A 22,176-nucleotide genomic window follows, 5' to 3' on the forward strand; every position below is an offset into this window, starting at 1 on the left:
ATTGTTCATTTAGGAAAGAGTTTCCCTGTGGAGGTAGTTTGACAGGGAGGAAGCAGGGGACTAGGTCATCCCCATCCACATCACCCATGAAGTCTGAAATGCTCCCCTTGGCCCCAGAAGAGATTCCCTTGCCATTCCTGCTGTGATCTATGGACTACTTAGGCTAAGGATGGTTTACTGTTTCTGATACAGGGAAGCCCAGCCAGGACTGTACTGTGAGTAATGGTTGTGTTTTCTTGTGAGACACATGGGCAGGGGAGGGTGGTGGTGTCTCAAGCCAATTGCAAAGAACAGATGTTTCATGATAAAAAGACATGAAGCAAAATATTGCATTTCAGTTTTTCTATCTTTAGGAAATAAAAACTAAGTAACGAATAATTGCCTGACTTGCAAATTGTTGGTTTCAAAGTCAACTTTTGAACTCTTAAATTTTTCAATTTATTTTAAAGCTACAAAGTCTCCAAAGTTTAATACAGGTTATCACACCCCCATCTGGTTTCTGAATATCAGCTTAGCTGTGCCTAATGCAATACCACTCTAATTAGAAGGAAAATTGCTAGGACAATAACTCTGCAAGTTTATCTCCCTTAGCTTTGTTTCCCTGTCGAACCTTACAGGTACGACGGTGCCAGCCCACAGGGCCGTCCTGGTGGCCCGGTGTGAAGTGATGGCAGCCATGTTTAATGGGAATTACATGGAAGCAAAGAGTGTTCTGATTCCAGTTTATGGTGTTTCCAAAGAGACTTTCTTGTCATTCTTAGAATACCTATACACAGACTCCTGTTGCCCAGGTGAGCCATTATAAGTGTTAGATAGAATCTCATAACTCTTTCCTGATAACCCATTTTGAGAAATTGCTTTCTATGAAATCTCTTTTTGTTTAAGGTGTATGAGAGTTGACGTCATGGAATGTGCTAATGCAGGTGAAGGTGATTTGGGGACAACAATGAACTTTCAGTCAGTTCACGTGGAAGAGCAGTGACTGGGTACCTCTTCTGGGCGCTCAGACCCTGGGATAAGCTTACACGTCCCAGCCAGCACCAACAGCATGCTGATCGCTGTAGGCACCCTGGAAACGGAGGTGTCTTGTGGTACCCAGTGGCTACTTCACTTCTACACACTGGAGCAGAGAGCTCCTTAGAACACTGTCCCTGGGCTTCCCTGGTGGCACAGTGGTAGAGAGTCCGCCTGCTGATGCAGGGGACATGGGTTCGTGCCCCAGTCCAGGAGGATCCCACATGCCGCGGAGCGGCTGGGCCCGTGAGCCGTGGCCGCTGAGCCTGCGCGTCCGGAGCCTGTGCTCCGCAACAGGAGAGGCCACAACAGTGAGAGGCCCGCGTACTGCAAAAAAAAAAAAAAAAAAAAAGAACACTGTCCCTTTCATGAGGAGAAAAGGGCTGGGCAGCTGCTGTTATGGCTCTGACTTCTGTTTGAGGCACTTTAAGGAATTTCAGTATTCTGAGGCTCCTTTGCTCATCTCTCTGGCCCAGAGGATGGCCTTTTTCTGACTTTTATTTAAAAACCTAAAAAGTCTGACTCTTCCTGACTTCTAGAGTCAGACTCTCCTAAAACTGACTTATCCAAAAACTTTTCCTAAATGGTTTAGAATGCCCAGTGGACTGTAGGATTTATTTTCCTACTCACCATTAACTAGGAACTGTCTATGGCAGCTTCAGGTTGGAACAGATCTTGCAGGTTTCCTGTAGCTGAAGGCACTTTGGAGAAATTGCAGAATCCTTTCAACAGGCCTGGAGCCTTGGGATGCAGGCGAGGAAGCCCATTTTAATTAGTCTTTGTCCTTTGGCCACCAGATGGCTCCCACCACAAACACAACTAGAATAAGCCCGTGGTGGCTTAGTCCAGGAGCCTGAGACCTTGGTTACAGAACCTGGCCAAGAAAATACACATTTCTGACCATACCTCTCTTCAGGTTTACTGCTTTAATTTTAGATTTGGAAGACTTCCAATGTTCGTTATTGAAATCTCCTAAGATTTAAACTAGTCATGAGCCCTCTAGTGAAAAGTTTTAGAAGTTCCAGAACAGAACATTCTTTTAATTGAATTAATTATGGTCTTGCAGCTTTCTATAGAGTATTTTGGAGCCAGTTACAAAATCAGTGTTAAAGACTGGCTTATCATTTCTGTTTAATAAAAATGAAATCATTGGACTTCCCTGGTGGCGTGGTGGTTAAGAATCTGCCTGCCAATGCAGGGGACACAGGTTCAAGCCCTGGTCCGGGAGGATCCCACATGCCGCAGAGCAGCTAAGCCCGTGCGCCACAACTACTGAGCCTGCGCTCTAGAACCCGCGAGCCACAGCTACTGAGCCCACGCACCCTAGAGCCCGTGCGCCACAACTACTGAAGTCTGCGTGCTCTAGGGCCCACGTGCCACAACTACTGAGCCCACATGCTGCAACTGCTGAAGCCCACACGCCTAGAGCCTGTGCTCTGCAACGAGAAGCTGCTGCAATGAGAAGACTGCGCACCACAGCCAAGGGTAGCCCCCGCTCACCGCAACTAGAGAAAGCCCACGCACAGCGATGGAAGACCCAATGCAGCCATTAAAAAAAAAAAAAGACATCATTGATTCTCATCAGAACGTGTGTTATTGTGTATTTTATTATTTCAGTATGGGCAAATTTATATATTAAATTTAAAAATTTGACCAGTTTTGAAATAATAAGGAAATTTGGTTTCTTAATCATCCTCTCACTGGAGTAATTGAAGCTTTGGATTTTAAGTTTTATCTTACTAATTAGAAAAAATGCTCAGAAAAGCAATAATAACTATAAGACAAAACACTTTAAAAATTGGTAAAAGGTGAGAGTGTGTGTGTGGGGGGAAATGAGTCAAAATGAATAATCAAAAAATTAAGCTGGATACTGGAAAATCTGCATTGGGAAAACTGCAGAAAGAAAAATAATCTATTCATTATGATAAATAGTTATCATACACACTCTTCTTGGTTCCTAGCTACAAAGAATGTAAGGAGTTTAAAGAGGGACAAGAAAGAATTACAGAGAAGTGTTAAAAAAACAAACAAAAAAACCTTGGTGACTGCCAGGGGTTGAGGGAAAGGGGAAGTGGGGAGTTAGTGCTTAATGAGTGCAGAGTTTCAGTTGGGGAAGAAGAAAAAAGTTTTGCAGAAGGTAGTGGTGATGGTTACACAACAACGTGAATGTACTTAAATGCCACTAAACTTTACACTTAAAACTGCTTAATGCTAGGGACTTCCCTCGTGGTCCACTGGTAAAGAATCCACCTTCCAATGCAGGGGACGAAGCTTGGATCCCGGATCAGGGAACTAAGATCCCACATGCCACTGGGCAGCTAAACCCCGGGCTCAACTAGAGAGCCTGCGTGCCGCAAACTACAGGGCCCACGTGCCCTGGAGCCGGTGCGCCACAACTAGAGAGAGAGAACCCACACGCTACCACTAGAGAGAAGCCTGCGCGCCACAACAAAAGGTCCCGCATGCTGCAACAAAGACCCGATGCAGCCAAAAAATAAATTAAAAAAACAAAAACAAAAAAAGACAAAAAACGATTCATGGTAAATTTTATGTTACGTTTATTTTACCACAATAAAAACAAAACAAGCAAACCTGGGGACTAAAGCCAGAAGAAGAAAAATTGCAAGGATTTAGTATAGCTAGCAGACAGAATTACCCAGTAGCCCTGGAGTTGATTATTAAGGGCAATTGTAGAATCTCTTTCTCTGGAGAATTAAAAACAGCAGCAACAGATTCACTTCTGTGTGTGAAGGCTTGAATGAATTCCTTTTAAAATGGAGTAATAGTTTAGATTGCTGACTTACCCCTTCAAGGCTTTTTAGGCATTCTATTCTACATTGGATGATATAGTCAGCATTTTTTGTTTTTTGTTTTTTTGTTGTTGTTTTGTTTTTAGGTCATAAAAGAAATGGTTTTATGGTCCATTTTCTCTTATTTCCCTTCTTGCATCAGCTGGCATTTTCCAGGCTATGTGTCTCCTGATCTGTGCAGAGATGTACCAAGTGTCCAGGCTGCAGCACATCTGTGAGCTGTTCATCATTACACAGCTGCAAAGCATGCCAAGCCGGGAACTGGCATCTATGAACCTCGATATAGTCGACCTGCTCAAAAAAGCCAAGGTAATTGGCCCTATGTATCTGGTTGTTTGATTTTTTAAAAAAATATTACAAAAATTATATTACTTCACTCATTTTTTCTGTTCATTAAGAGATATATTAGTGCTTGTCTTACTTTGGAAATTTGGCTAAATGAAGTAAATGTGCCCTCACAACAATTTCTGCAGCTAGATAATTTTGAAGCATAGTGTTTTTGAGCAGATCCCTTTCTAAGGAGGTAGGATTTACCAATACAGAATTTTTTCAACTGAATGGTGGCCCTTATTAGCGTCAGTTGAGTGTGGTGCTGTATTATTTTGTATAGGCATTATAGAAAACAGAATTTACATTGAATTTCCCTCAAATGATCACATCTTAGGGTTCCTGAATGGAAAATGACAGGATTGGTCCGTACATACTGATAGAGATGGTTATGCAGAACTCATTTTTTTGTTCGTTCGTTCATTCATTCGTTCATTCATTCACTTCACGAGCATGTTTTAAAGTTCTGGTTGTTTGTAGGAGGTATTGGTGTACTTCATCAATTCTTTCAAACACCTTTTGTTGAAATGTCTCATTGTACGAGGAGTTATCCTACCATTCCATCGCCTGCCCTAAGACAGTTGTAGGGTTGCAGCAGTCATGGCACATTGATGGGTACTGAACTTGCATTAAGCTGAACTTTCTAAGTCTTTTTCATAGGAATATATTTGATCCATTGTTACAGACGATCAGGACTTTGTAAAATATTATCTGGCGTACAACATACTGACTGTCCCTATGAACTTTGACATCCAGAATTAGGAAAATATGACCAATTTGTCTTCACCCAAGTTGCTAAAATAGAGCCACATAATGGGGCAAAGGACTGACTCTGTGACAGCTAAAAGCTTGCCTCCACGCTGAGATGAATTTATTAATCAATATGTCTATTGCTCAGAATGTAAGGGAATTCATTTAAAGCACCTAGGTCTTCTCTTATTATCTCCATAACTATTTTGGAGTTCATTTCTCTCATAATCAAATCTTCAGATCATATGTATTGAATATTAGGGAAAAATTTTTTTTTAAATGAGTAACCTTAATCTCTCTTTGTAATATAATTACATTGAGCTTGGGATTAATAGCTATTCTCTAGATTTAAAAATTCTTTTTATTTTTTCTTGCATTTTTACAACCTTTTTTTTTTTTGGCCGCGTTGGGTCTTTGTTGCAGTATGCAGGCTTCTCTTGTGGAGCATGGGCTCTAGGCGTGTGGGCTTCAGTAGTTGCAGCACATGGGCTCAGTAGTTGCAGCACGCAGGCTTCAGTAGTTGTGGCTCGTGGGCTCTAGAGCACAGGCTCAGTAGTTGTCGTGCACGGGCTTGCTCCATGGCATGTGGAATCTTCCTGGACCAGGGATTGAACCCGTGTCCCCTGCATTGGCAGGTGGATTCTTAACCACAGCACCACCAGGGAAGTCCCTCCTGCATTTTTGATGTATCATTTTCATACATTCTAACAAGTCTGTCATACTTTTAAAAAATGGGCACAGGCTTTTCTTTCCTTATCTTGTAGTATCCTTTTACATAGTTCACGTATAAGAGAACTTCCTACTTGGTTGCACTGATTTCTTTAAGTGCCCCCCCAAAACACCCACACACGCACACACACACACACAGTTCCTCGTTAGCATCACTTATGATTGTTTTGTCAGAAATTCTTCTGACCTGTATTCCCTGAATGTGTGGTTTTTGACTATGTGATTATCCTTCTTTTTCCCTTTGAATTTTAAAAGTCTAAGATACCAACTTTTCTTGAATTCTACTATTTGTTTCTGAAGACTTTTCTGTTTGCTAAGATTAAGCCTACCTTTACTGGTTTTCCTTTAGTCTATTCCTGGTGGTCCCTAATTTGCCAATTATGAATCACAAAAACAGGATAATTTTCTTCCTGTTTGAAGTTCTTAGGTTGAGGTTCAACTTCGCCAGCCAGTTCATCTGTTGGTCAAACTTTAGTTAACCTTTCCCTCATTGCTTCTCTGACTTCTAGGAGGTGAAATTGTCTTTTGGCAGAATTAGATTTCCAGTAGCTCTCTGAATAATTGAAATTTCCAATCCCTCTGTCATCTCTGCCAGTTTTGTATTGTGTATCAGGAAAGCATCATTCATACTTTTGATACAAATAAGCAGTTTTGATACAGATGAGCTGGAACTCTCCTTTAACCTCTCTCAGTTCTTTACCATGATTCTACCTTCAGGTTCATATGTTTCCATCACGTTGAAATCTTAACACACAACAGAGGCTTTTTTCCCTTAATTGGATCAGTTCCTTTGGATTGAGGTAGAGATTTCCTTACTCCTCCTCCCCTTTAAACCTTATCTTGGCAAACTTTGGTGATTCCTATGAAGTCCTGTTTACTCTCATATTAAAGTTTTAAACTCAAATTCTTGCTTATAATCTGTGCATTTAATATTTGGCTTCTTCAGGCCACCAGTTTTGTTTCTGACCTTTTCCTTGTGAGTTTTGGGGTACTTTTTCCACCATTATTATTCTTCACAGGGCTGTTAAATGCTGTAGCATTTGGTTTATGGTATTTTTTAAATTTCTTTTTAAAATTCTGTTGTTTATTTCAGTTTAAACTGTCTTCTCAAGTCAGCACATATTCTTCCAAAAATATAGTTTTTCCAGTGGGATGCATTCCGTCTCTTGCCAAGAGCCCACAATTATGATATCTTAAATCTTATTCAAAAACAAAATTCTGCATTTGAACCATGTTTTTATAGCCAGCTATTCATTTCTGTGGTCTCCCTCTCTTTCGAAGTCACAGCCCTTAGGCAGTGTTCTGAACGTCTGTTGGTAGGTTTTCTCCTCTGGGTTAACCATCTAGTAGTGCTGGTGGCTTCTGTTAAAATAGCTCCACATTCTTGCTCTATTCCCTTGAGATCACTCATATTCATCTGCTAAAACATTAAGTGAAGGAAGATTGTTAATATGTGATGTGGTATTAGATGAACCATGACGTCTCTTACAATTCAAAAATTGAGTTTGTATAATTAAAATCAGAGGGACCTGTGAATTTATATGTAAAATATTCATACATTATAACTTTTAAAAAGAGTGATACTTGAGCTTCATTCTTAAGATTTGAGATTACAAATCTGTCTTCAATTTAGCATTACTTATTGCTTATATACTATTTTTGAGTGTCCTTACAAGAGCTATATTTAGCCTAAAGGTGGAAACAACCTAAATGTCCACCAACAGATGAATGAATAAACAAAATGTGGTATATACATACAATGGAATATTACTCAACCTTAAAAAGGAATGGAATTTTAATGCGTGCTGCAGCATGAATGAACCTTATGCTAAGTAAAATAAACCAGTCAGAAAAAGGACAAATATTGTATAATTTTGTATAACTTGTATAACTTATACAAGGTACCTGGAATAGCCAAATTCATAGAAAATAGAATAGTGGTTACCAGAGCCTGGGAGTAGGAGGAAAGGGGAGTTATTGTTTAACTGTACACGTAAGATGGTTAAAATGTTAAGTTTTATGTTATGTATATTTTACCACAGTAATAATAAAAGAACTATACTCACGTTCCTAAGTTGCCTGGCAGCATACTACTGTAATCTGAATTGCGTGGTTAGATGGATTAGTGAGTGTCACTGGGTTGGCACCAAGGTAATGATGTCATGGCCAAGTTTCTGAGTTTCCCTTCCATTAGCTATTGGAATTCAGGATGGATGATAAATGTGCTGGAAATCCTGCTCAGTGTAACAGTACATCCCAGTTAAAAGCAATTATTCAGACATAACCTTCTCATAGAAATAATTACATGTGGAAACCCATACCCTTAGATTGATGACATTTCCTCCTCAAAATATTCTTTGGTTTTCTGTGCAGGTGAATTTGTTGAGATATGGCCAGATGTATACCTTTGCTAACCATAATCTTTTCTCTGCTACACAGATATAAGTGCAGTTAGTGAAGGCCATGACCTTAGATGAAAAGCTTAAATGAAAGTCCTCAGGAACCTCTAGTAGTCTTTGTTACCCACAGATGCAACCATGCATCTGCTTAAAGACATTCAGCCACCATAGCAGCCGTAGCTTGTTCTTCATTTGATTTGGTTTCTTCATTGATGTGATTTTATTATTATTTGTTAATAATGCTCCCTTTTCCTTTCTGCTGTCAGAGTAGACTGAAGGCTGAATCATATACAGACACATTAAACGTGGAATTGGGCCCTCCATGAGTTCTCCTGGACTATTCTCTCGATCTCATCATCTTGTTGATGGTCATTATGTACAATATTGTTTCACTTTCCATTTTTCTTGCAGTTTCACCACTCTGATTGCCTCTCAACCTGGCTGCTTCATTTCATTGCCACTAACTACCTCATCTTCAGTCAGAAGCCTGAATTTCAGGATCTTTCAGGTAGATTGCTAATTAATGTTTTTGGAACGAAAAACCTTTACGTTCTTTGTTCTTAGATTTGGGACATAATTTGTAGGAATAGTAGTTTTTAAAAATAAAAAGTCAGTGCAAGACATTCCTTTTAAGTATGCAGTGTGGTAATTGAGGACACTTATAGTAACCGGTGTTTCATAAGAAGCTTGACCTGTGTTACACGAGAAGTTTCCTAATGATTGTTTCATAGCTCCCATCCATTTTTAAGTGCATTTTTTTCTGAAGCAGAGAGAGAAGGGGGCCTCACATGACATTTGGTTGTGATAAATGAGATTTGGTTTTAACCACCTAAGTCAGAAGCAAAATTTAAATAGTACAGCTTTTTAAATTTTCTTCTTAAAAAGAAAAAATTATCCCTAGTATATAGTTCTGTTGTACTGGTATCTCCTGTCTCTACAGGAGTCCATTATATCATTCAACAATAACAATTTTTTATTGATCAAAGAGTGGTGCAAAATTTACTGAGCAGAGAGTATACTTAATGTGATTTTTTTAAGGTAAATTATAAAGATTAAAACCAATCAAAGGGTGAGCTTCTGAGTGCTTCATAAGCTGAAAGAAAATGAAAATAGAATAGTCATCAAAGTAGACAGTTTAGATACAATGGTTTGCTTATGTTATTGCCTAGAATAGACCCAAGGAATAATCAAGATAAAGGGAGAAGGAATTTAAAGATCTCCTAGTCAAGTAGTTTCAAACTCTAAGTGGAGAAACCTCCTTGGCGATGATGCCCGCAGTTCTTGTGAGGTGGGGGCAGAGAGCGAGGTGGGTGGCGCAGAAGAGGGAGAGGGGAGGAGAGGCTAGCGCTTGCTATTCTTGGACTCCTCCCTCCCACCTTCATCCAGAGTGGTTCCACTTTGATCTGCTGAGATCTTAGAATTCTATGTAAAATTTTGCTTGTAAAAGAGAATCTGCTGCTAGAAGAGGTGAGCATCTCTGGTTTCATTCAGCTGCTCATTGCATATTTAAGGAAACCAAGAAACAGACAGTTTGGGGCAGATGTATTCAGCCAGTCAACAAACATTGTATGCCTATTGGGAGGCTGTTTACATAGAGTTTAACTATTAGTGCAGAAGAGTAACATAATAAATCATAGTAGGGCAATAGATATTTACTAACCATTTACTTTGTGCAAGAAACAAAGTTCATTCATAAACATAAGGCATACTTCCCCTTGCTGTTAGTTAGAAGGGGCATTCTTACACAGTTATTCTTTAAGGAGGCAATTAAAAATGAAATAAATGAACATTTTGATTTTAGGACCCCCTTTATTATGCCACCTGAGGTCACCTTCATTTGTAAAAGACGAGTCAGATGATTTTCTACTTACTATTTTGTGTAGATATGTGATACACATAGAGTACTATTACAACCTTGGGGGAAGGATGCTCTCTAAATCCTTTGAGTTATTAATCTTTATTTTATTCTGATACTTATACAATTGCCTATAAAGTATGTTATGACCATCTGGCACAGTGAGAAGCAGGACTCCAGGGTGTAAGTTGAGAAGGCAGGGTAAGAAAATGAGGCTGTGTCAGTGATTGTCTTATGTTCCTTTGATGGGAATTAAAACAGTATCCTGAGTGCTCTGATTTAGCGGTGCTTGTTCATGTCCAGGACCTGCTGTGATGTGTCCTTTTGGGCAGAGAAAAAGAAAGCCCCTGTGGGTAAGGGAGAATTTGATAGTCTATATCAGCAGTCATAAACCGGCAGTCTATGGGTTGAATGTAACTTGCTAAGGGATTTTATTTGGACCACATGGTATTATAATTTTTTTAGTGTCAGTATTAAAAATTGTAGCATGTCACATTTGAAAATCCAAATTTCTGGCTTCTTTTGACAAAGTTGGAAGATCTGGCTTCTCTGGGCGCATCTTCCCACATGGCAGCAACCTGGAACTGAGCGGTGGCTACTCATTTAAAGGCGCGTGTCCTCTCCATGGTGCCATAGTCTCCTCTCCTCCCTGTTGCCTGACTCTTGGCCTACCTCACATGGTCACTTGAAATTGAAAAGGGTTCTTGTTACAGTCTCTTTACAGCTTCCTTAAAGAATTGCTCATTTCCAACTTCAAAAATCATCAAATTATTATTGGAATTCTATGAAATGTTTTCCCTTAACTGGGGATCTTTCTTCTTTAGAGGTGTTTAGAAATTTAAAAGTGAGACTGGAAAAGATCTCAGGTTAATGCTGGCACCGATACATCGGAACTCAGTGAAATAGTTCATTAAATACTAGGCATATTTTATATACTGGACTTTTATATGAAAACAAACAGCAATGCACAGGAATATGTTACCCTTGGCATTTATGGATTCGTTATTATCACAGTTTAATTTATCTCAATATTATGTTATATATTATATATTATGGAGTTTTTTGTCTCGTTTTGATTTTTGCTGGCTACCAGAGCTCATCTCTGACAAGTTTCCTCTGTTTTTTTGCCTTTGGTTTTTTAATCTTAACTGAGGGAGCAGCCTTATGTCACCTTTGCTCCCTAATGAAACCTACAACTAATTTCCCTGGGCAGCTAGGTTGTTTCTTCTGATCCAGGCCCTGCAGCCTGGATCAAGACCTTGTTAATACAAATTATAATAGACGGGGTCAAACAGTAGATGGAGAAGTGGAAACTGACTTAGCAGAAGCAAACCTAAGTGCTCACAGAAGGGAATACTGATGAGAAACAAACTGATTCACCCAGCAGAATACTGTAAAGCCTTAGAAATTTGAGGTACCTGGTATTTCAGAAAGCAGGATGAGGCTTGGGGCTGAAAGCCATAGGATTCATTGAATGCTTTTGCTCCACTCCATCCCACCCAGGCAGGCAAGTGCTTCTCCCTCATCATCACAGGAGTTTGGAGGTTTATTCCTGGATAAGTTAAACCAAAAAAGTTATAGAATCATGAACTCAGAGTATAGCTGAGATTGGGGCAAGGAGCTGGACTGAAAACATAGAGATCATGTGAAAGTGTCACATTATATAGTAACCCTCCAGCCTTCTTCCCATATCCAGGTTCTGGAATTCTGGCAGCTGGGTATTTGACTCCCACCTTGACTACCACTTTGACACTCATACTCTGGGCATGAAACTGAAGCATCCTTCCCTGACCTCACATAAAAAACTGTAGGTGCAGTCATTTGAGAATTCTCTCAGTTAACCCAGTGGATGTCTGTTCAGTTGTGCTACAGTGTATTCCACCAGTCAGCAAGTCCTGCCCATGCCCAAAAGATTTCCAAACAGCTTTCTAGCATCTCACTCTTAAATATAAAGAGGCCAACTGAGGGTCAACAGATATTTGAGGCAGTGTCCAATGTGCAAGATGAATACCAAAAACAAAACAAAATGAATAAAAACAGAAGAGAAGGAACTTACAAGAACAAAGAGTAGAAGAAAACCTTAAAAAAACCCTATAATTAATATCCTCAAAGAATAAGAGATATACATTCATAAAACAGGGATAGAATGTTATAAAAAAGAAACAATATTCATAGAGACAGAGTTTATAGAATGGTGGTTGATGGGACTTGGGGGAAGCGGAAACGGAGTTGTTTGACGGGTATAGAGTTTTAGTTTTGCAGGATGAAAAGAGTTCTGGAGATTGGTTGACAACAATGTGAATGTACTTAACACTACTGAACTATACACTTAAAAATAGTTAAGATTAAAAAAAAAGTTAAGACGGAAAAACAAAAAAAATAGTTAAGATGGTGAATTTTATATTACGTGTATTTTACCATAATTTAAAAAAAACATAAAATAACAAGAAGTTGCTCTTGAAAATTAGGATAGCAAAAATGGAACCATAACAAAAAAACCAAACAACTAAATAAATAAAAGAGTAGAAAGATAAAAGTAAGGAAATCTGGAAAGTAGGACAAAAAGGATGAAGAGACAGAGAAAGGTTTTTTAAAAAAGTTGGAGGCTCAGTGCAGGAGGTGAAGTATCTCAGTAATAGAAGTTAATACAGGAAGAAAAAAGAAAAACAGTGCTGAGGAGGAAATTATCAAAGAAATAATAAAGAAGTTATCCCAGTACCGAGGAACTGAGTCAACAGATTAAAAGGCTCTGCTAAGTGCTCAGCTTAATGAATAACAAGGTCTATCACTGGGACGTGTAGGAACACCGACTATAAATAGAAAAATCTAAATGTTTACAGAATAAAAAAACCCCACAGATCACTTATCAGCGACCATGAATCTGAATGGTAGTAGAGTTCTTAACAGGCTTGGAAACTAGAAAGCAGTGGAGTACTGTCTTCAACATACTGAGGGAAAATTTTCAACCCAGAATTCCATACCAAACCAAATGATCTATTGGGTGTAAGGACAGATTAAAGACGTTTCATCACAAGCAAGGTCTCAAAAATACTTCTTATGCATACTCCGCTTCAGGAAGCTAATAAAAGTTGTGCTTCACCAACCTAGAGAAAACAGAGTGAAGAATCTGGAATCCAGGAGTGGAGGGATCCAATGCAAAAGCATGAAGCAGGCATAGAAGGCAAAAGGGTACAGGGCTCTGAAGAGAGGGATCTCCAGGGCAGCACCCCCCCCCCCATAGGAATGGCTAGATCCTCTGATAACTGTGGCCCCGTGGAAAACAGAATTGAGAGGACTTCAAGAGTTTGGAAGGTTGAGTTAGCTACAAAGAAAACTAATTAAAGGAAAAAAACTAAAACAGTATATAATTGTGAATCACAGAATAACATAAATACTGATGACTGACTGAGGGGAGGGGAGGAAGTATACAGCAGAGCTTGGATCTCACCTATTACATAGGAAACCAATAGTTAATATCGAAACTTGATCCCAAATAAAATATATTCAATTAATATTCTTTTTCTGAAACTTTTAGTGGAAGAACGCAGTTTTGTTGAAAAGCACAGATGGCCATCAAATATGTACTTGAAGCAGCTTGCGGAATACAGGAAGTATATTCACTCCCGGAAGTGTCGTTGCTTAGTAATGTAACCCTGGAGTTTTTATATACACACACTTTTTCTTGTTATTATGAAGAATGGGGTACTTCTGGGTTCTAGGAAAATTCTTGTGACTGCAACCAGTATGGGAGTTAAAAAAAAAAAATCACCATATAGCTTAATGTGCTTATTAGTTCTTATTGAAAAAAACTACTATTATGATTTTAAAAGGGAACAAAATATACCATAGACTAAAATTAAGAGTTCACCCGAGTATATAAGGCTGTGTACAGCTATTTTTCCCTTTAAGATGCCCTATTGGTTTAGTGATATTAATACCCCTTCCATTTAAGAAATGTTTAAATTTTTAAAAAATCATGTAGGATTAATACAGAAATTTCATCATATCTGATTAATTGCTCTATTAAAATAAGGGCCTTTTAAAGACCCAGTATGACTGTTTCTATAGTGAGAAATCTAGGAGAAGACTGATCAGGCTGAGATCTTAGGAATAGAAATTTGCCTAGGATTTTGAAAGTGAAATGCCACTTCATTCCAAATCAATGACGGTGTTTGAACCATAATGGAAAAAAAAATCTGGTTTTTATCTGAACAATCCAGCTGAGCCACCTTGTCTCTCCCCTGGGATTCTGATTAGGTAAGAAATCTATAGAGGACTGGCTTTGTGGCCATGTAACCTGTGTGCTTACACAAGGCCCCGTGCTTAGAAGGGCCCCATGCTTGGTTCAGTGCCCTGCGATCGCCATCTTAAAATTTGGAATAACGTTTGAAGAAGGGCCCTGCATTTTCACTCTGTACTGGGCCCCCAGATTATGCATATCTCCTAGCAGGGTATGTTTTCTTGCTCAAACATTATTATCTCTGAAAGCAGAAAAGAGGCACTGATGTCAAGGAAAGAGAAGGAAGCTTGCTGAGGGAAGAGATCACATGGGGTTCTCCCCATGGGAAAGTCTGTACCGCCCATGGCCTCGCTCCTCTGCCACCTCTGCTGGCAAGAGAGAAATGCATCATGTTGGTTTCACTTTGTAACACTCACAATTCTGGCACTACACGGATGAATACTTTCTTGATCATTCTCTAAGACCAGGATGTTGGTAAAAGTGACTGACCAGTGTGACTTTAATATGCACTTATAAAAATGCTCATAGGAAAAGACGCTTTCTGGAGAATTTGCAGTCAAAGGCTCAAGAGTTTTTCTTCTTTCAGTATATTTACTAAGATTAGGATGTCAGTGGCTTGAATTGTGTGAATTCTTTCTGAGGACTGAAAGGGTATTTGATGAGGTATAGCGTGAATCTTGTCCTTCAAGATTATCTAATAAGTTCAGAGAAAGGATATAAATCAAGACTTGTTACATGTAGAGAAAATGGTACTAAGATAGAGGACAAAATTATAGTTTCTCTTGTATCACATGTCAACAGAAACAGTTACATCAGAAGCTCACAAGCTGAGAGATGGAAAACCAGATTACTGTTTGTTGTTAGCATCGTTTTCATCTGTAATTCGGTATTGGAATATATTTTTCTTTTAATTTCCAGTGACTTTAGAATACACATAGTTTTTCCAACTGTTCAAAGGTTTGATTAAACAGTTTTATACCATAGTATAGACACAATACTATACAGTTAGTTAGTCCTTGGATGTATACCAACACTGTCAGAGTAAAACAGTAAAAATCCCCTACAAATATCTTACAAGAAACCTGATTTTAATTGGATCGTGTTGATAAATATTACTGGAATGCATTTTTAATTTTTTGTATTTAACTCACTTGAGCTAATGAGCTATTGACAAATTCCACTTGACAAAGATTAGCATTGGAAAGAATAGATACTGTAGTAGATTTTTAGAAATTCATTCACATTTAAGGCCTTTTAAAATGCAGTGATAGCCTTTTGCTTTTCATAAGCATTTTCTTACCCCTGCATTAATTACAGCACTTAAAATTCTAAGTCGGTCTTAACTTTTAATCTAGGAAATTAAAAAATATAAGTTCTAAGGCAAAATATTTTCTTGAAAATACTATTTAACATTTCAGTAGACCATAGATAGTTTCTAGGTTGTTGGACAAAAGTGGAAGTTGGGTTTGGGAGCTGGTGCTCTGCTGGTGCTGCGTGTGTAGTCTTTCTTATGAAAGTCGTTTGCCACCTGTGAGTAACTCAGACACCCCGATGTCACAGCTCTCCTGGGCTAGTCAGAACAGTAATCAAATTAGACTAGACTCTTCAATACCTTTGAATTAACTCAATTTAAAATAATAAGAATTTTTTTTTTTAGAAAAAACCTTACAGACTATCTTAGAGAAATGAGTGCTCTTTCTGAGTTTTTCTAATTGAAAGATTATTTCTAGATGAATGTATGCTTTGTGCTGATCTCTGCTTCAATATATTTACCAATCATTTTAATTAGAGAAGATACTGTATGGTAGAACTAAGGCTTTTTCTTTCTGGGCCAGGTTTTCACCTTATATAACCCTTGTATACTTCTGACTACTCTGTGTTCATATTGTAGAGAGTAGGCATATAATATAGAAGGTTCAGTAACGTAGCTGAAATTCACCCTTTCTAATAAGCCAGCATGGTGGCTTCATATTGGGCAGAAGCAGAAAACTGAAGAATTGGATAAATTTGACTTCCAAGACAGCTGAACTTTTCAACTGTAGTTTTAAAAACTACACTACACTGATATAGCTAATTAGATAAAAAACATCCTCAAGAGTATTTTATTTAATTTAAGGCATCTGTTTAATTCAATCTTTAATAATTTTGCAAAGAAGGGTATGTGTGTATTTTAATATAGCCTGACATGAATTTATATGTTTTTAGTTTTAGTATTTAACATTTTTGTAACAAATAAACCTTTTTTTAAAACAAGTTCAACACAGTGTCATGTAGTTATTTTCACCTTGTTGAATTGCTGAAGTAACTTTGGGAATTCTGCCTTGTATTTCTCAAGCATAATTATGCTTCATGAAAACCACTATGTGTAAAATATTTAGAATGTTGTTGATATGGTAGATGTGTGTGATGAGATAAAGAAATTTATATTACCTTTAACAGCTGGTAGCAGAATTTCTCTTAACAAAAATAACTGCAATTATTTAGAAAAATGCTTTGATAATTATGTAGCCTAGAAATGAGCCCTTATAGGCTTTAGTGTTGGCTGGGGGCAAGACTTTTGAGAAATGGAGAAGCAACCTCACATAATAGAGGGTTGAGAATTTGGATCTTTCCAACAAAATGAAAAGGCAACCTACTGAATGGGAGAAAGTATTTCCAAGTCATATGTCTGGTAAAGTGTTCGTATCCAAAATATGTAAAGAACTCATACAACTCAATAGCAAAAAACCCAAATAATCCAAATAAAAATATGCAGAGGTTCTGAATAGACATTTTCCCAAAGAAGACATACAGATGGCCAAGGGGTACATGAAGAGATTCTCAAGACCATTAATTTTCAGAGAAATGCAAATCAAAATCACAATGAGGTATCACCTCCCACCTGTCAGAATGGCTATCATCAAAAAGACGAGAAATATCAAGTGTTAGCGAGGATGTGGAGAAAAGGGAACCATTGTGCGCTGTAGGTGGAAAGGTAAATTGGTGCAACCACTATGGAAAACAGTATGGAGGTTTCTCAAAAACTTAAAAATAGAACTACCATATGATCCAGCATTTCCACTTCTGGGTGTTTATCTGAAGAAGATGAAAATACTAACTCAAAAAGATATCTGTACTCCTGTGTTCATTGCAGCATTATTTACAATAGCCAAGATATGGGAACAACCTAAGTATCCATCAATGGATGAATGGATAAAGAAAATATGCTATATATATACACACACAATGGAATATTATTCGGCCATAAAGTATAAACTCTTGCTATTTGTGACAACATGGATGGACCTTGAGGACATGATGCTGAGTGAAAAAAGACAGAGAAAGACACATACCATATGATCTCATATATATGGAATCTTAAACAAACTAAAACCCCCCAAAAAACTAAGCTCATAGATTTAGAGAACATATTGGTTCTCTAAGGCAAGGGATGGGGGGAGTGTGAAATCGGTGAAGGGGATCAAAAGATGCAAATTTCCACTTACAGAATTGGTCATGAGGATATAATGTACAGCATGGTGACTATAGTTAATATTACTATACTGTATATTTGAAAGCTAAGAGAATAGATTTTAAAAGTTCTCATCACAAGGAAAAAAATTTGTAACTATGTATGGCAATGGATTTTTTTTAACATCTTTATTGGAGTATAATTGCTTTACAGTGGTGTGTTAGTTTCTGCTTTATAACAAAGTGAATCAGTTATATATATACATATATCCCCATATCTCCTCCCTCTTGTGTCTCCCTCCCACCCTCCCTATCCCACCCCTCTAGGTGGTCACAAAGCACCGAGCTGATCTCCCTGTGCTATGTGGCTGCTTCCCACTAGCTATCTATTTTACATTTGGTAGTGTATATATGTCCATGCCACTCTCTCACTTCGTCCCAGCTTACCCTTCCCCCTCCCCGTGTCCTCAAGTCTGGCAATGGATGTTAACTAGACTTTTTGTGGTGATCATTTTGCAGTATATGCAAATATCATTATGTTGTATACCTGAAACTAATATAATGTTATATGTCAATTATATCTCAATTTTAAAAAATTAGACCTTTCCAGGGTGGAGGAGCCCAGGTAGGAGTGGGAGAGAGATCAGGCAGCCATAACATGAGGATGGGATGTGTGCTATATAATACAACAACTCCTCCCTAGAAGTTTCCTGAATTGTCAGTTAAGTCTCCTAAACCCATAACGGCCTCCACAGTTCCATTGGAATTCTGTTCCTAACACAAATCTGACCTGGGAACATAACCCTTCTAGAAAACTCCCATTGCTTATTAAAGAACCTCCATAGTCCTCACTGCCAGCAAGGCCTTTCCTAACCTAGCCCCATCTTTTCTGCCTTGACAAGTAGAACTGTCCATCCAGATGTCTGTGTATGTGTACACTTTATGCTCTTCCCATGGCTTGGGTTGTGTTGCCGTTTCCTGTCTACTTTGCAAACTCCAGCATATGCTGTAGAATCCCACTTATATTATTGTATCTCTTGCTTTCCATGACTCTCCCAGGAAGAATTAGTTGCTTCTGCATGTGTCTTTCCTTAGCTCTTTATTCATACCTTTCTTATGGCAGTTATTGCATTTTAGGTATTTACGTATTGGTGGGCTCCCTATGGTAATAACTTGAGGGCAGGTATCATGTCTTGATTTATCTTTGTGACCCAGGTGGTTGGCTGAATGGGGAGTTGATGAACAGATAGACTGGAAGAGTGGTAGATCAGTGAGGGGATGCAGAACACGTACAACATGATCCTTGGGGACACTTCTGCCTGGGAGTCTCCATTGGAGGTTAGTGTGGTGCTCCAAGGGCAATGATGCTTCAAGGACAAAGGACGACCCTGCCTGAAAAAGTGTCAGCGTTACACCCTCTACCAGACTCTTAATCGCCCTCCCCACCATGTTGTGATGGTTACAAAATTCCTGAGCCCACCTGGGCAACGGGACCTGTCCCAAATAAGGAAAGGCATCTGGCCTGTCCCACTCCCACCCTATAGAAGGAAGGTATATGTGCCTCAACAAATCAGTAAACAAAATTTTCACCTCAGACCATTCTTTTGTTTTCTGGCTATAAAAACTGATCAATAGCACATGTTCGGGCTCGACTCTCCCAGACTACTAGGAAGTTGGCCTGCTGTTCTGGCAGTGACCCTTCCCTCTAATAAATTCTATCTTCTTTACATTCTGCCTTGTGTCTGGAAATTCTTTTCCAACCCCCGTTCGGACCACGACAGTTAGCAGTGAGATGGGCTGTGGCAGACAGAAAAGTTCCTGTTGTGCGTAATGAACAGGAAACAACTCCAATGTTACACATAATGTTTAACTGCATACAAATAATTTCCCTGGCACGCGCTGGCTGTGTTCTCAAAATCTTAATTGTCCTGCTCTACTGTCACAGCTTAATGTTCAGTAATGATCAGATTATTATGAGAGTATCTGAGATTCTCTTACATGTTCAGAGCAAAGAGCTCTCTTATTTACTCCTATTTAAGAAAATACAATTTAGTAGACACAATATATTACTTATTTTAAAGAATTAAGTGAAAAGGAGATGGGATCTCAGCCCCTCTTCCTCTGTTGGCAGCTTGGACTGGAAAGTCCGCAGAATTCTTTAACTCAAAACTAACCAAAACTGAACCAGTAACTTTTCCTTAAAGGCTGAGCTTAGTCCTTCATCCAGGACTTAGTGCTTACCTTTTTTGTTCACATCCAAGCCAAATGGTGCATCCTTTTATCTTGTTTCTTATTCCCCTAGTAACTGCATCACCACTGAAACACTTTTCTCTTAATACTTATAACTCCTGTTACTCCAGAGTTCCCAGGGGTTTAGTCTCTGATGTGTCATGTTCAAGCAGAACAGCCAAACATTATTTAAAAGTTTTCTCATTCTTTTTATATTTTAGTGTTGTCATTTTGTGATAGGTAATATATTTACCTGGCTCAAAATACTACAAAAAGTATACTTTGGGAAGAGAGTTTTTGCTCTCATCTCTGTCCCCCATCACCCCATTTGCCACATTCCCATAGGTGATCACCTTCATTTGTTTTTTATGCATCATTACAGTGTTTATTTATGGGAATACAGGCAAAGGAAAATGCATAGTCTCATCTTTCTCCCTATGGTCAACAGAATAATGCTCTCCCTCCAATATCCACATCCTAATCCCCCAAACCTGTGAATGTTACCTTTCATGGCAAAAGGGATTTTGCAGGCATGATTACGTTAAGACTCTGGATAAGGGAAGATTATCCTGAGTGGTCCATTTTGATCCCAAGGGCCCTTAAAAGAGGGAGGCAGTGGAGCAAGAGGAGAGGAGGCAACGTGGGGATGAGAGGTTTAAAGACGCTACCATTTGAAGATAGAGGAAGGGGTCATGCATCAAGGGAGAAGGACTGCCTCTAACGCTGGAAAAGGCAACGAACTGATGCTGAACCCTGGCCTCTGTGCACCGGCACCAAATTGAATCTCGGAGAGAGAGTTCTGGGTGAAGTAGAAGAGAGTAGCTTTATTTCTTTGCCAGGCAAAGGGGGCCATAGCGGGCTAATACCCTCAAAACAGTGTGTCCCATACCGGGGTGGGGGGGTGCGGGTGGTGAGGGTGAGGGTTGTGAAGAGTCTTATAGTCAAGGGGCGGGATTTCTGATAAGGATCAGGGTGCATGCAGGGCCTGCATCCCTTCAATCTAGAGATCATCTGGCATCCGGTGGTCCCGTGATCTGTGGTTCTCAGGATATTGAACTGTGACCTTCTTTCTGGAATGAAGAATGCTTCATCGAGTAGTTAACATCTTCCATTTGTTGGGGGTTTTAGTTCTGCAGAAGAGCTCAAAGATACTGTTACGTACATCCCTTGAGGGGGAACCAGGACCCTGCCCCAAGGCTACACTGTTGTTTCTTGACTGCTCCTCCCTTCTCTCTGCATTCTCTCACTTCCCTGATTAGCAACTGTTTGAAGCTGCCCTTTAGAACTCAGGGAAGGTCATAGAGGCTGAATGAAGCCTATTTCCTACAAAAAGGAAATAGGGGATGTAGAAAGACTTTCATGCCCTGGAGCCCCATTTGGTCCTGCTTGGTTTTAGAATTCTCCCTTCAGAGCCTACAGAAGGAACCAACCCTGTTGACATCCTGACTTTAGCCCAGTCAGACTGATTTTGAACTTCTGACCCCCAAAACTATAAGACAATCAATCTGTATTGTTTTAAAGCCATCAAGTTTATGATCATTTGTTAAAGTAGCAAAAGGAAACAAATATACCCCTTTTCTTATATAAAGATGACATGAATTACAGCCTTTGTTCTCTTTAAGGAGGATTGGGTGGGTCTCAATACCTTGAACATTAGTAATTCATTAAACCGGTTGTTCTCAAACTGTAGCTGTCATCAGATCACCTGAAGGGCTTTTAAAAACAGAACCCGCGACTTCCCTGGCGGTCCAGTGGTTAAGATTTCACCTTCCAGTGCAGGGGGTTTGATCCCTGGTCGGGGAGCCAAGCTCCCACATGCCTCATGGCCAAGAACCCAAGACATATACAGAAGCAATATTGTAACAAATTCAATAAAGACGGTCCACTTTTTTTTTTTTTTTTTTTTTTTTTGCGGTACGCAGGCCTCTTCCTGCCGTGGCCTCTCCCGCTGCGGAGCACAGGCTCCGGACGCGCAGGCCCAGCGGCCATGGCTCACGGGCCCAGCCGCCCCGCAGCACGTGGGATCCTCCCGGACCGGGGCACGAACCCACGTCCCCTGCATCGGCAGGCGGACGCCCAACCACCGCGCCACCAGGGAAGCCCGGTCCACATTTTAAAAAAAGTTTAAATAAATAAAATAAAAACAGAACCCTGGACCCCAGCCCCAGAGTTCTGATTTTGTCAGTCTTGGTTGGGCCTTGAGAACCCACTAAACAATTCCATGTCTCTTGGGTCTGAAGCACCCAACTATTCTAGGGCTCCTTCCTCCATCAGTTTAACTTGACTTCTAGACCCATGTCCCTCCCTGTCTTCTTGATAGTTCTTCTGGCTCTTTCACCTTCCCTTCATTTTGCTAATTCTGCTTCATAAGAG

The 22,176-nt window shown here is 39.5% G+C and overlaps 1 protein-coding gene across 3 annotated transcripts in view; it reads left to right on the forward strand.

Moving 5' to 3' along the window:
• RHOBTB3 (Rho related BTB domain containing 3) overlaps positions 1-16,331 on the forward strand; it is a 56,190-nt gene extending 39,859 nt beyond the window's left edge. For 2 of the 3 annotated variants that reach the window (XM_060093170.1, XM_060093171.1), the window contains exons 9-12: positions 618-791; positions 3,967-4,133; positions 8,441-8,537; positions 13,420-16,331. In XM_060093170.1, the coding sequence (XP_059949153.1) occupies positions 618-791; positions 3,967-4,133; positions 8,441-8,537; positions 13,420-13,535 (554 nt within the window). In that variant the 3' untranslated portion in view covers positions 13,536-16,331. Of the gene's footprint in view, positions 1-617; positions 792-885; positions 1,257-3,966; positions 4,134-8,440; positions 8,538-13,419 lie in introns of those variants that run through there. The other variant, XM_060093172.1, reaches the window with a different exon arrangement.
• Positions 16,332-22,176: the final 5,845 nt, after the last annotated feature.

This window comes from Mesoplodon densirostris, chromosome 3 (genome assembly GCF_025265405.1).
Source record: "Mesoplodon densirostris isolate mMesDen1 chromosome 3, mMesDen1 primary haplotype, whole genome shotgun sequence".
NCBI classification, from domain to species: Eukaryota; Metazoa; Chordata; class Mammalia; order Artiodactyla; family Ziphiidae; genus Mesoplodon; species Mesoplodon densirostris.